At 44.2% G+C, this 13896-nt stretch overlaps 1 protein-coding gene across 1 annotated transcript; it reads left to right on the plus strand.

Annotated features, from left to right (window-relative positions):
- Positions 1-5877: 5877 nt before the first annotated feature.
- LOC125511556 lies at positions 5878-13698 on the plus strand. Its single transcript, XM_048676960.1, has 16 exons — positions 5878-6204; positions 6304-6387; positions 6653-6726; positions 7567-7600; positions 7675-7733; positions 7968-8082; positions 8176-8213; positions 8336-8433; positions 8552-8607; positions 10453-10741; positions 10964-11079; positions 11598-11654; positions 12458-12523; positions 12821-12895; positions 13114-13185; positions 13380-13698. The coding sequence occupies exons 1-15, from the start codon at positions 6058-6060 to the stop codon at positions 13162-13164; spliced, it is 1359 nt and encodes a 452-aa protein (XP_048532917.1). The 5' UTR covers positions 5878-6057; the 3' UTR covers positions 13165-13185; positions 13380-13698.
- The last annotated feature ends 198 nt before the right edge of the window (positions 13699-13896 follow it).

Consider the following 13896-nt stretch of genomic DNA (forward strand, 5'->3'; position numbering starts at 1 on the left):
GGTTTCCTGACTATGTTCATTGGATGTCATTGATAACGAGATCACATCATTAGGAGAATGATGTGATGGACAAGACCCAATCCTAAACATAGCACAAGATCGTATAGTTCGTTTGCTAGGGTTTTTCCAATGTCAAGTATCCTTTCCTTAGACCATGAGATCGTGTAACTCCCGGATACCGTAGGAGTGCTTTGGGTGTACCAAACGTCACAACGTAACTGGGTGACTATAAAGGTATACTACGGGTATCTCTGAAAGTGTCTGTTGGGTTGACACGGATCAAGACTGGGATTTGTCACTCCGTATGACGGAGAGGTATCACTGGGCCCACTCGGTAATGCATCATCATTATGAGCTCAAAGTGACCAAGTGTCTGGTCACGGGATCATGCATTACGGCACGAGTAAAGTGACTTGCCGGTAACGAGATTGAACGAGGTATTGGGATACCGATGATCGGATCTCGGGCAAGTAACATACCGATTGACAAAGGGAATTGTATACGGGGTTGCTTGAATCCTCGACATCGTGGTTCATCCGATGAGATCATCGAGGAGCATGTGGGAGCCAACATGGGTATCCAGATCCCGCTATTGGTTATTGACCGGAGAGTCGTCTCGGTCATGTCTACATGTCTCCCGAACCCGTAGGGTCTACACACTTAAGGTTCGGTGACGCTAGGGTTGTAGGGATATGTATATGCAGTAACCCGAATGTTGTTCGGAGTCCCGGATGAGATCTCGGACGTCACGAGGAGTTCCGGAATAGTACGGAGGTAAAGAATTATATATAGGAAGTGCTATTTCGGGCATCGGGACAAGTTTCGGGGTCACCGGTATTGTACCGGGACCACCGGAAGGGTCCCGGGGGTCCACCGGGTGGGGCCACCTGCCCCGGGGGGCCACATGGGCTGTAGGGGGTGCGCCTTGGCCTATATGGGCCAAGGGCACCAGCCCCAAGAGGCCCATGCGCCTAGGGTTCAAGAGGGGAAGAGTCCCGAAAGGGGAAGGCACCTCCTAGGTGCCTTGGGGAGGATGGATTCCTCCCCTTGGCCGCACCCCCCTAGGAGATTGGATCTCCTAGGGCCGGCGCCCCCCCCCCCCTTGGACTCCCTATATATAGTGGGGGAAGGAGGGCCTCTTATAACACATATTTGGTGCCTCCCTCTCCCTTTCCAACACATCCTCCTCCTCCATAGTGCTTGGCGAAGCCCTGCCGGAGTACTGCAGCTCCACCACCACCACGCCGTCGTGCTGCTGCTGGAGCCATCTTCCTCAACCTCTCCTTTCCCCTTGCTGGATCAAGAAGAAGGAGATGCTACGCTGACCGTACGTGTGTTGAACGCGGAGGTGCCGTCCGTTCGGCGCTAGGATCTTCGGTGATTTGGATCACGTCGAGTACGCCTTCCTCATCCCCGTTCTTTGAATGCTTCCGCGCGTGATCTACAAAGGTATGTAGATGCAATCCAATCACTCGTTGCTAGATGAACTCATAGATGGATCTTGGTGAAACCGTAGGAAAATTTTTGTTTTCTGCAACATAACCCAACAACATCGACCGCTATCCAGCATGCATCTAGAGTATTAAGTTCATAAGAACGGAGTAACGCAATAAGCAAGATGACATGATGTAGAGGGATAAACTCAAGCAATATGATATAAACCCCATCTTTTTGTCCTCAATGGCAACAATACAATACATGCCTTGCTTCCCCTACTGACACTGGGAAAGGACACCGGAAGATTGAACCCAAAGCTAAGCACTTCTCCCATTGCAAGAAAGATCAATCTAGTAGGCCAAACTAAACCGATAATTCAAAGAGACTTGCAAAGATATCAAGTCATGCATATAAGAATTTAGAAAAGAACCAAATAATATTCATAGATAATCTTTTCATAAATCCACAATTCATCGGATCTCGGCAAACGCACCGCAAAAGAGTATTACATCGAATAGATCTCCAAGAACATCAAGGAGAACTTTGTATTGAGAATCAAAGAGAGAGAAGAAGCCATCTAGCTAATAACTATGGACCCGAAGGTCTGTGGTAAACTACTCACGCTTCATCGGAGAGGTAATGGTGTTGATGTAGAAGCCCTCCGTGATCGATTCCCCCTCCGGCAGACCGCCGGATAAGGCCCCAAGATGGGATCTCACGGGTACAGAAGGTTGCGGCGGTGGAAAAATGGTTTTGTGCCTCCCCCTGATGTTTCTAGGGTATAAGAGTATATATAGGCGAAAGAAGTACGTCGGTGGAGCTACGAGGGGCCCACAAGGGTGGGGGTGCGCCTACCCCCCTGGGCGCACCCTCCTGCCTCGTGGCCTCCTCGTGGAGTTCCGGACTTCGACTCCAAGTCTTCTAGATTGCTTTCGGTCTAAGAAAGATCCTCGCGAAGGTTTCATTCCGTTTGGACTCCGTTTGGTATTCCTTTTCTGCAAAACTCTAAAATAGGCAAAAAACAGAAACTGGCACTAGGCCTCCAGTTAATAGGTTAGTCCCAAAAATAATATAAAAGAGCATATTAAAGCCCATTAAACATCCAAAACAGATAATATAATAGCATGGAACAATCAAAAATTATAGATACGTTGGAGACGTATCAATGACCAAATGTTGTTTGGAGTCCCGGATGAGATCACTGACATGACGAGGAGTCTCGAAATGCTCGATAGGTAAAGATTGATATATAGGACGATGGTATTCGGACACCGGAAGTGTTTCAGAGGGTACCGGGTACTTATCGGGTCACTGGAAGGAGTTTCGGGCATCCTCGGCAAAGATATGGGCCTTATGAGCCAACTGAGGGAACACACCAGCCCACAAGGGGCTGGTGCACCCTCTATGGGGCCGTCCCTATGGGGAAGGAACGGAAAGTGTGGAGTCGGACTCCCACTTCCTTCCCTCTTCCCCCCTCTTTCCTTCCCCCCTTGTCCATACAAGGAAAGGGGCGCAGGAGGGCAGGAGCCCTAGGGCCGGCGGCCAGCCCCTAGGGGGGCGCCATGGCTGCCCTGGCAACCCCCCTCTCCCCTCCCACCTATATATACATGGGAAGGGGGTGCCACACAAGAACACAACATTGTCTTAGCCAGGTGTGGCGCCCCCGTCCATTGTTTACTCCCTCGGCCATATTTCGTAGTGCTTAGGCAAAGCCCTACGGAGATCACATCACCATCATCGTCACCACGCCGTCGTGCTGCCGGAACTCATCTACTACCTCACCGTCTTGCTGGATCAAGAAGGCGAAGGACGTCATCGAGCTGAACGTGTGCAAAACGCGAAGGTGACGCGCATTCGGTACTAGATCGGTTGGAGCGCGAAGAAAGTTCGACTACATCAACCGCGTTCTAAAACACTTTCGGTTGCGGTCTACGAGGGTACGTAGACACACTCTCCCCCTTCGTTGCTATGCATCTCCATGGATAGATCTTGCGTGTGCGTAGAATTTTTTTTGTTTTCCATGCAACGTTTCCCAACAGTGGCATCCGAGCCAGATCTATGCATAGATGATATGCACGAGTAGAACACAAAGAGTTGTGGGCGATGATAGTCATACTGCTTACCATCAACGTCTTATTTTGATTCGGCGGTACTGTGGGATGAAGCGGCCCGGACCAACCTTACATGTCCACGCACATGAGACCGGTTCCACCGACAAACATGCAACTAGTTTTGCATAAAGGTGACTGGTGGGTGTCTGTTTCTCCTACTTTAGTTGAATCAAATTTGACTACGGCCGGTCCTTGAAGAAGGTTAAAACAGCAAACTTGATGAAACACCATTGTGGTTGTTTGCGTAGGTAAGAACGGTTTTTGCTAGATGCCCGTAGCAGCCACGTAAAACTTGCAACAACAAAGTAGAGGACGTCTAACTTATTTTTGCAGGGCATGTTATGATGTGATATGGTAAGATATGATGTGATATATGTCGATGTATGAGATGGTCATGTTTTGTAATATCGACAACCGGCAGGAGCCTTAGTGTTGTCTCTTTATTGTATGAAGTGCAAACGCCATGTAATTGCTTTAGGTCTCTTAGAATTTTGCATGTGGTGGGGACCCCAACCGACTGGAGGGGTGGGGACCCCAATTTTGCATGCGGCGCTGCAGTTAGGTCTCTTAGAATCAGAATCTTGTTCCCCGGCAACAGCGTTGTTGTGGCGATGACGTCGTTGTGCGGATCAAGCATAAGGATTCCCCGAATCCTGGTCCACCTGGTTAGCGGCAGCATCATCGATGATGTAGAGGATGGTGTGGGGGGGGGGTCATCTGGTCACTGCTCTTTCGGAATGGTGGATATGGTTGTGTCTTCGCAAAGAAAGTTCAACTACATCAACCGCGTTCTGAAATGCTTCCGCTTGCGGTCTACGAGGGTACGTAGACACACTCTCCCCCTTCGTTGCTATGCATCTTCATGGATAGATCTTGCGTGTGTGTAGAATTTTTTTTGTTTTCCATGCACGTTTCCCAACAGTGGAATCCGAGCCAGATCTATGCGTAGATGATATGCATGAGTAGAACACAAAAGAGTTGTGTGCGGTGATAGTCATACTGCTTACCACCAACGTCTTATTTTGATTCGGCGGTATTGTGGGATGAAGCGACCCAGACCAACCTTACATGTCCACGCACATGATACCGGTTCCACCGACAGACATGCAACTAGTTTTGCATAAAGGTGGCTGGCGGGTGTCTGTCTCTCCTACTTTAGTTGAATCGAATTTGACTACTGCTGGTCCTTGAAGAAGGTTAAAACAACAAACTTGATGAAACACTGTTGTGGTTGTTTGCGTAGGTAAGAACGGTTCTTGCTAGATGCCTGTAGCAGCCATGTAAAACTTGCAACAACAAAGTAGAGGACGTCTAACTTGTTTTTGTAGGGCATGTTGTGATGTGATATGGTCAAGATATGATGTGATATATGTTGATGTATGAGATGATCATGTTTTATAATATTGACAACCAGCAGAAGCCTTAGTGTTGTCTCTTTATTGTATGAAGTGCAAACGCCATGTAATTCCTTTAGGTCTCTTAGAATTTTGCATGTGGTGGGGACCCCAACCGACTGGAGGGGTGGGGACCCCAATTTTGCATGTGGCGCTGCAGTTAGGTCTCTTAGAATCAGAATCTTGTTCCCCGGCAACAGTGTTGTTGTGGCGATGACGGGGTTGTGGGGATCAAGCATAAGGATTCCCCGAATCCTGGTCCACCTGGTTAGCGGCAGCCTCATCGATGATGTAGAGGATGGGAGGGGGGGTCATCTGGTCGCTGCTCTTTCTAAATGGTGGATCGTGTTATCTCGGTGGTCTTGGAAGGTGTCTCCCGACGGTGTGGATAGTTCCACTTCATGTCTTGGTCCTATGGCTTCTTCTCCGACCGACAACATTCAGACTGTGTTGTTGGAGGGGCTTGTGAAGTTACGTCTCCCCGAGTATATTTGTCTAGATCTAGGGTGTTCATCCAACCCTCTTCATCACCTTCTTCTCCGAGACAGTGATATGTTTTCAGATCGTTGTGACCCTCATCTTCTGTCTTTGACCGACAACTTCCTTGCCACTTGCGTTAGCAACGTTTCCCTGCTCCATTGAGAGTTCTAGAGGCGGCATCGAGCTTCTTCTTCTTTTTCATAAGGGGCGGCATTGAGCTTTTTTTTATGAGAGGGCGGCATCGAGCTGCTTCTTCTAGTTCTTCTTCTTCTTCTTTATGAGGAGGCGGCATCGAGCTTCGCTCCCGACGCGTCACAGATGAATGCAGAAATCGATTTACCCACCTTCGACCTTGTATTCTGAACTTAAAAGGGTTGATCGACTTTAATACATTACATGACCTTTTGGCCTTTTTTTATCGAAGGAAAAAAGTATTACCAATACCAAGACCGTGTCCGATTCTGCAAAGCAAAGAAGAAGAAAAGAAGAAACGGACGCGCGTGCGTGCGCACGACGCCACGCGACACCACCCGCCGACCACCGCACCGTCGGTCGAACCAAGGAGAAGCATCCACCCCCCGCACGCACTTCCCCGTCCAGATCGATCAGGCCGCCGGCGCGCTCTGCTCCCCCCGATGCAGGACCAGGCCGGGGCCGCCTCCGGCTCCGGGGATCCGGACCCTCCGCCGGAGCACGCCGGCGGCGAGGGCGGCTCCTCCTCCGCCGCGGCCGCCGCCAGGCTCCCCTCCCGCAACGCCTCCTCCAAGTACGACTTCGTCAAGGTCAGTCCTCCCCGTCGCCCTCCCCTTCTCCCCCATCCCTCGCTCCCCACCATTCGGCTCATCACGTTTATCACTTCTCTGCCGTGGTTGCGCCGTCAGGTCAAGGTCTGGCTCGGGGAGAACGCCGACCACTACTACGTCCTCTCCAGGTTCCTCCTCAGCAGGATGCTCACCGTCACCAAGGTCTCTGCTTTTACTCAATTTTTCCCCCTCTGTTTAATCCGCTGTGTCGACTCAAGGTTGCCTATTACTCCCTCTGTAAACTAATATAAAACCGTTTAGATTCCCCTTGCCATAATCGAATACTACAAACGAATAGTGAAAAATATGCTACGCTTCCAACAACTTACACTTCTAGTTTCGATATCAAGTAGTACCAAGGAAGGACTGTATAAACTACAAAGTGTAAGCTAACAACTTTGGTCATCTTTCCCGCCTCCTTCTTCAGATTCCGAACCACGTCGCCATTAAGATTGCCCTTGAGCTCAAGAAGTTGCTCGTCGACAACAGCCTTCTTGATGTGTATGTTTGTTCGCCCTTCACTCTATATCCCCCCCCCCCCCCCCCCCCCCCCCCCCCCCCCCCCCCCCCGCCCCCCCCCCCCCCCCCCCCCCCGCCCCCCCCCCCCCCCCCCCCCCCCCCTCCCCCCCCCCCCCCCCCCCCTCTGTGTTCTATATTGCTTACACTGTTCACCATGCTCTTTCCTTCGGTTCTTTTTTGTGGTGTACGTACTTAGTCATGCATGAATTCGAACAATCTGCTACTTCTTTCTGTTGATTCTCTTGTTAATCATATCGTGTATATACAGCAAAATTTGCCTTAGGCTCATCAAGCTATACTAATTGTGTTCTTCTGCATATATGTCGCCGTCTCAATTTCACCTATTATTTTAGAATAGCCCACTGTTCAAATTTTAGTATATCCCTAGGTGCAGAGCGCCTGTTGCTTGTAGCATGAAATTTTGTCACTAGCCAGAAAGTGTCAATCAAGTCGCGTGAATTGTGATATGTGAATCACTGAAACATTTATTTAAGTAAGTAAAAACACTTTGTTATTATACTTGCTTCAAGCGATCCTATGTTGTTTATGTTAAGCTTCATGCACTAGCCAACGCAACCAAAAGTCCGAAGTGATGGAAAGGGCTAGACAATTCACATATACACTTCAACAGTTTCCCACATGTTTTTCTTTTGTTTTCAAATGATGAAAGTGTCGCATACATAATATTGTCCAATCATTATTGTTGTCATGATAGCAAAATGAAAACCTTACTGATAAGGTTTACACTTAACTAATTTGTGTATCATCATTCATCAATTCCTGATTTTTAGACTTATATATGCTAGCAAATGTTTTGGGCAGTTCACAGTGTGACTTAGAGGCCAACCTTTTCAAGGTGACTACCTTTAACTTCATTTAAATAGACATGTTTGTTATTTTGTTAACTTAAAAATACTAGTTTATTTACAGCTAATGGAGAAAAGGGGATATGGAGAGGACTACATTAATCGATATAAGATGATGACAAGGTGTGTTTTTGGAGGAAAGGCTGCTCTATTTTGAATAATATAATGTTTGGGACCTTACTAGAGTAGGCTCCCTCGGACTTCTTTTCAATTGTACCTTATTAATGATAATGAATTCCATAGTTTAAGGTGGTAACCTTATATTATTGTTGTCTTCATGTCAAGTCTACTTTGCAGAAGCTTTACTTCAGTGTCATTTTGATAGCATGTTTATGCTCTATTTATCCTTAACTGCAGATTCCATCATCAAAGAGTACCACTAGTAATTTTGGTGTGTGGAACTGCTTGCACTGGAAAATCAACAATTGCTACACAGCTAGCTCAAAGGCTCAACCTACCAAATGTTTTACAGGTTTATTTTCTCTTCCCGTTGTATGTGCCATATATAAGAGTCCTGTTTGCTACCATTGTCACCTTGACTTCATTTCTTGATTATAACATGTAGACAGACATGGTATATGAGTTGTTGCGGACATCAACAGAGTGAGTTTCTTTTCCTGGTCTTGGTTATTCTCTGCAATATGAGTTGTTTGATGTGCCCATGGTTCCCCATTTCCAAAACCTGTAGTCTGTGTATAGATTACTGATCTCAACAACACATGCAGTGCCCCGCTAACTTCAGTACCTGTGTGGGCTCGGGATTTTAATTCACCTGAAGAACTTATCACCGAATTTTGCAGAGAATGCAGAGTTGTTCGCAAAGGTATTTATTTTTTGTGTGGAAAGAAGGGTTTTGTATTGCACACATAAAAGCTGCTTACTTTGGATATAATTAGTTGCAGGCACTCATTTTTTTTTTGCTTGCTGTTCACATTTACTAGGTTTGGCTGGTGATTTGAAGAAAGCAATGAAAGATGGGAAGCCAATTATAATAGAGGTATGTTGTTATGCCTTACATGTTTCTCCTGAAAACAAAAAACCATATTTATGGGTTGCACTGTGAAATTAATTTTGTGAAAATACCTCAGCTCTATATTGTTTTTTCATTTTAATTCCTACAGCATGGTGTTCAAATGCCTGTTCGATTGGATATTATTGAGCGGAGGGCCTAGCAGTAGGGTTGGATACTATAGAGGACTTCTTCTGCACATTGAATACTAACTGACACTAAAGTCTTCAGTTCTATTGTTTCTTAATTGTACAGTGCCAATTAGTATGTGTAGACATGTCATATGATGTTACAGGGTCATTTTACATTGATCATTACCTTCTATTGCAAAACGAGACATAATTTGGGATGGTTATCAAAAACTTCTACCAGCCATTTTGCTTGCATTCCCATCATCCAACTTCAGTCACAACACTAACTGGCCTTTTGGATTTCCTTCTAGAAGGATGTACATTTGTCCTTGTTAGTGTTCCGTGGGTATATTGTCCAAACATGAGCAGAGGATGCAACAATGAAGGGAGGCGTCAGTAGCTGATATGATATTTTCCCAAACATGCCAACACAGCAACATCGTTATGTTAAAATGGAAATTTTTGTTCACATACATGTGGTATCCTCTCTCCTGTGGCTTTCGTGCCCAACCGCACCATCCATCACCCTCAATGTCTCGCTCTCTGTCAACCATGTTGCCGTCGCTAGCTTTCGAATGAATCAGAGGCTCAGAGCAGATCATTACTTTCTACTCCCTCCGTCCCAAATTTCTTTTCTTAGATTTGTCTAGATACGGATTTATCCAGTCACGTTATAGTGTTAGATACATCTGTATCTAGACAAATCTAAGACAAGAATTTTGGGACGGAGGTAATATAATTGTGTTCGTGTGTATGTTAGCTATTCACTCTTCCGTCGTTTTGTCTTGAGAGTATTTGTTCAAATTCATGGCATGCATACGAGTACCATCGGCGGGTGAGAGCATGAATGGCGCGGGGGATTCATGGATCACTTTTCTTTCTCCCCCTTCTGTGTGAGACAGAAAAAATATTTGGCTGATAGTGGGGCCCAATCTGACAGGGCCATTGGGCACCCGCATCCTTTTTGGAAAAAAATGATATGGAAATACCAGCTAACTAGTCTGGAGACAGGCAAACTGGCATATGTCAATGTCATCCATAAAAACCTATGGAACTGAAAACGGTTGGAAAGTCGCAACTTTTTAATGGAGGAAACAAGAACAGAAAAATGTTTAAAAGCGGAAAAGCCCAAATTACCCTTCTTTCCAAACCTGTAAAGACTCGGAGGCAGATCTGTGCTGCATTGGTTTAAGCTGTCTATGTTTGCTTCATCCGTCACAGATCTTCATGGATCAAAGTGGGGTGCACATATATATTTATATGTGTGAACATTACATAACATGTGTACAGAAATTGCTCGTTGACAGCATAGTCCACTCCTGCTTTTGCGGCATGGCAGAACTTCACTGGCAATTAAAATTATTTTCTTTTGGATGTGAATAATCTGACAGTCCACACATTTCTGCTGTTGCTCAACATGGTTAGAACCTTTAAAAAATAGATCCTGCATAGCTCTACACTACCACATTTACTTTCTAGCACTTGTTGCATTTGAGATTAGCTAGTGATGTCTGACCAGTAGTACAAAGCAGAAGATGGATTTTGTTGGGGATGGTGGGGTGACCAGTAATACAAAGCAGAAGATGGATTTTGTTTGGGATGGTGGGTGGGAGCTAGTCAAAAGATCTGTAGCATCTGTATTTAGTTAGTGTGCCCCACATGTGTAAATTATGCCTAATTTTGGCTGATATTTTGACTTCAGGGAATTCATTTGGATCCAAGCATTTACCTGATGGACGAGGAGAATGCAGATGACAATTCCAGAATTGAGAAAAAGGTTGAATCTGGAAATTCATCCATCTCTGCAGAAAAGAAAACAGAACAGCAATCAGAAAATGGTCTACCTGAGAACATTGTAAGTGTTCTAAAGGAAGATATCATACAAAGCCAGGACTGCCTGCCTGAGAGTAGGACCAGTGAAGGTCTGTCTGGTGCTGACAGCCATGAGATTACCTCTTCTGATTCTGAAGAGAAAATTCTCAAAGCTGAAGGTAAGTCAAATTACTCTGATAAATGTGACCCATGTTACTGTTGTGTGGTCAGTATGACAACATGGCTGGTGTATGCCAAAGTAAATCTCTATTTCTTGTTCTAGTTGGTGGAAAAATATAGTATCCGGGGAAGTAAAGGATCAGATCCTGTATGGTTCTTACAGAATACTGTACTGTGCCATGTTCTAGTTGGTGGCCAGTCACTGTCTTTATACTTTGTAGGCAATGGACAAAAGGATTTGGACCAACAGAAGAGCAACAGTGCCAAGAAAGACAAGCCTGCTGCTGAACCGATAGTTGTTCCAATTGTGTTGAGGATGTCTGATTTTGATCACAAGGTGTGTTGTCTACCTGGTTTATAAATTTAAATGTGTTTCCATATATTTAATTTCTGGGTTCATACATCAAACGAACAAACCTACTTCCATCAAAAGTTTGTTTTGCGTTTCTGACCTCTCCAAATAACCAAGTTGAAGGCCTACCTTTCTTCTCTTTCGAACTGGTTCTTTCTCTGAAATTGCTCTTGCCTGGAATAGGTGCAGCGTCCCAGCTATAATTTCTAAAATATATCCAGAACACATATCTGGCTTCCATATTTAATATTTTCTGTTTTGCGTTTCTGACCTCTCCAAATAACCAAGTTGAAGGCCTACCTTTCTTCTGTTTCAAACTGATTCCTTCTCTGAAGTTGTGCTTGCCGGAAATAGGCGCATCGTCCCAGCTAGAAATTCTAAAGTATATCCAGAACACGTATCTGGCTTTCATATTTGATATTTTCTGTATTTTACACACTCATATTATTTGGTTTGTTAGCTCATTTCATTCTCGTTCAGATTTGCTTTGTTTGTTTGTTCAGGCATTGTTAGAGGAATGGATAGCCACTAGAGCTATCAGAGATAATTGCCTTCCTCAGGTATTCCTGAAAAGCTTGAGTACACAAGTAAATTATTGTTTTGTCTTGGTACTATCCTGTAAAATCGTATGGTATAAGCATAGTTTCTTCTTTTTTTCATGTAAGCATGGTCATCATAAGTGACATTAAATGATTAGTCTCATGAAAACTTGGAAGGAAAGCTCCATGATGTCTACCATCTGACTAGCAACTGTGCTTTGTTTTTATTATCCTCGTTTTAAGGCTATACCGGCAAGCATGCTGAGTCGTTATTAAATGTCAATCTATTATTGGTCTATATCTTTTACAGAAACCATGAATTGGTATTAGGTGATAAGAATTATCCGTATCATTGATACAATTAATACCAATAACCATCTAGCTCTGTGATGCAATTATTACTAACAATCATCTAGCTCTTTGATGCAGTTACTAGTAACAACCATCTAACTCTGTTATAGTCCTGATATCAGAATATACTCCCTCCGTCCCAAAATAAGCGACATGGCTTTAGTTCAAGTTTGAACAAATTTGAAGTAAAGCCACGACACTTATTTTGGACGGAGGCGCTATATGCAAAGTGGTGCAGCATACTTTCCCTATGCGACTTTAAGTAGCCTTGTTTAATGAAATATGAGCATGAGATAATTGTAACTCCTTGACATTCCCCATTTTATCTTTTACCATATTTTTTATGCTTAACGTCAATGTTTGAATTTTGAAGTGACATTACCCAGTACCGAGTATCATGTTTCCTTTTTTCTTCTTTCTCTTAGAAAAAAAAACTGCAGGTTAGCATCTGACTTTTAGTTGATGTTGTTCAGGATCATCGAAAGCTTATAAACAACCTCAAACTTATTCAGGATTATCTTTGCTCTTTTGAGGCACAGGTAATTTTTCCTTCATCGGTCAAAAGTGTGAAATTTGTTCCTTGGCGATGACCCATTTGTCAAATTTGTCACGTTTAAACTGCTATAAAGCCCCCCCCCCCCCCCCCCCAACAGGGTATTTGCCCATGAAAAACGTGAAATCAGCTAGTCATGTTTTACTTCAAGATGTCATTTTTTTACAAGAGCTATTTACCCAAGGAGTCAAGGATCATGTTGTTTCTTGTATTGAATCACCATCTTTTCTAGTTTAGTGTTTCATTGTTTGTTTTCTCTAACCTACTGTCTAAATCTGATCAGGGATTGACTGTTGTTGACATCTCAGCAAACTCGTTTCCTCAAACGTTAGATTGGCTTCATGGCTATCTTCTTCAGGTACCTGAGAAAAATTAGCAGATTTATTTTCTTAAAGATTGCATTCAATCTTTTGCAATTTCTAAAATAATGCACTTCATAAATATTGTCATGTCCAAAGAAGTGCTATGTAGTGTAACGTACTCAATTTTGCTAACACAGAGTCCTGTCATCAGAAAGACCCAGCTACTTTCGATCGGTTAAAACACCATTTCTTAACCTTATATCTTTTTTGACAGTGCATTGAGCGCGGCCTTCTGGCTGCATGTTCAGAAGGCCCCAAGCAATAGGAAAACCAATTAACATGACAGGTATCTGCTGTTTCACTTTAATAGAAGGCATATTTCTGGAAAGTACTTTATCTTCCATTATTGACGTGTTTGTTTGCTAAAAAGTCTCTTAAATACAATGCCTATTCTTTAAAAACTGGTTATGGGAAAAGCTTTTTTTTATCAGACTTACCTTTACCGTGTGAACTAATTTTTTCCGAGACTGTTACTTACAGTTCTCGTAAGCACACAAGGCGATGTGAGAGAGACTCAACAGAATTGCTCGGCGTGGAATCTGTTAGCATACATAATCTTTTCTCACTTTGCTGGTTATATGTAATGTGTATGATCTCTAGTCATGGGTTGTTTGCGTTGGGCATAATAGAGTATAATCTTCTTCCTTTAAGTTTGGTGTGTTTCATTTGTGTTGTAATAGTAAGTGCTAGCAACTTGTGCAAATTATGAATCCATGACTGGGTTAATCATGGCCACATGACCACATTATAACTTAATTGAGAAATGGAGTGCAACTCAGAAGGTATGTTTTTGTTATCAGGCAATGCTACTCCATATCCTAAGTTCTTTCAGATGAGCGTCACAAGTTGAGGGGGGCATCTCAGTGTCAGCAATCCAAAACAGTGCTATAGTACATGATAACAGCAACAAAAAAAAAGGTTGTCGCATGGAAGAAATCGGTCGCCTCCCGTGCCGTTAGATAGTCGCCTTTGCCTTGCGCACCCCCCTTCCAACCAA

This window comes from Triticum urartu, chromosome 5, assembly GCF_003073215.2.
Source record: "Triticum urartu cultivar G1812 chromosome 5, Tu2.1, whole genome shotgun sequence".
Classification (NCBI taxonomy): Eukaryota; Viridiplantae; Streptophyta; class Magnoliopsida; order Poales; family Poaceae; genus Triticum; species Triticum urartu.

Bases quoted from the DNA above. Each gene is read 5' to 3' on its own strand.
- LOC125511556 (XM_048676960.1), top strand. From the start codon at position 6,058: ATGCAGGACCAGGCCGGGGCCGCCTCCGGCTCCGGGGATCCGGACCCT. The intron at 7,601-7,674 runs GTGACTACCTTT...GTTTATTTACAG, and splicing joins TAGAGGCCAACCTTTTCAAG to CTAATGGAGAAAAGGGGATA. The intron at 8,608-10,452 runs GTATGTTGTTAT...TTTTGACTTCAG, and splicing joins GGAAGCCAATTATAATAGAG to GGAATTCATTTGGATCCAAG.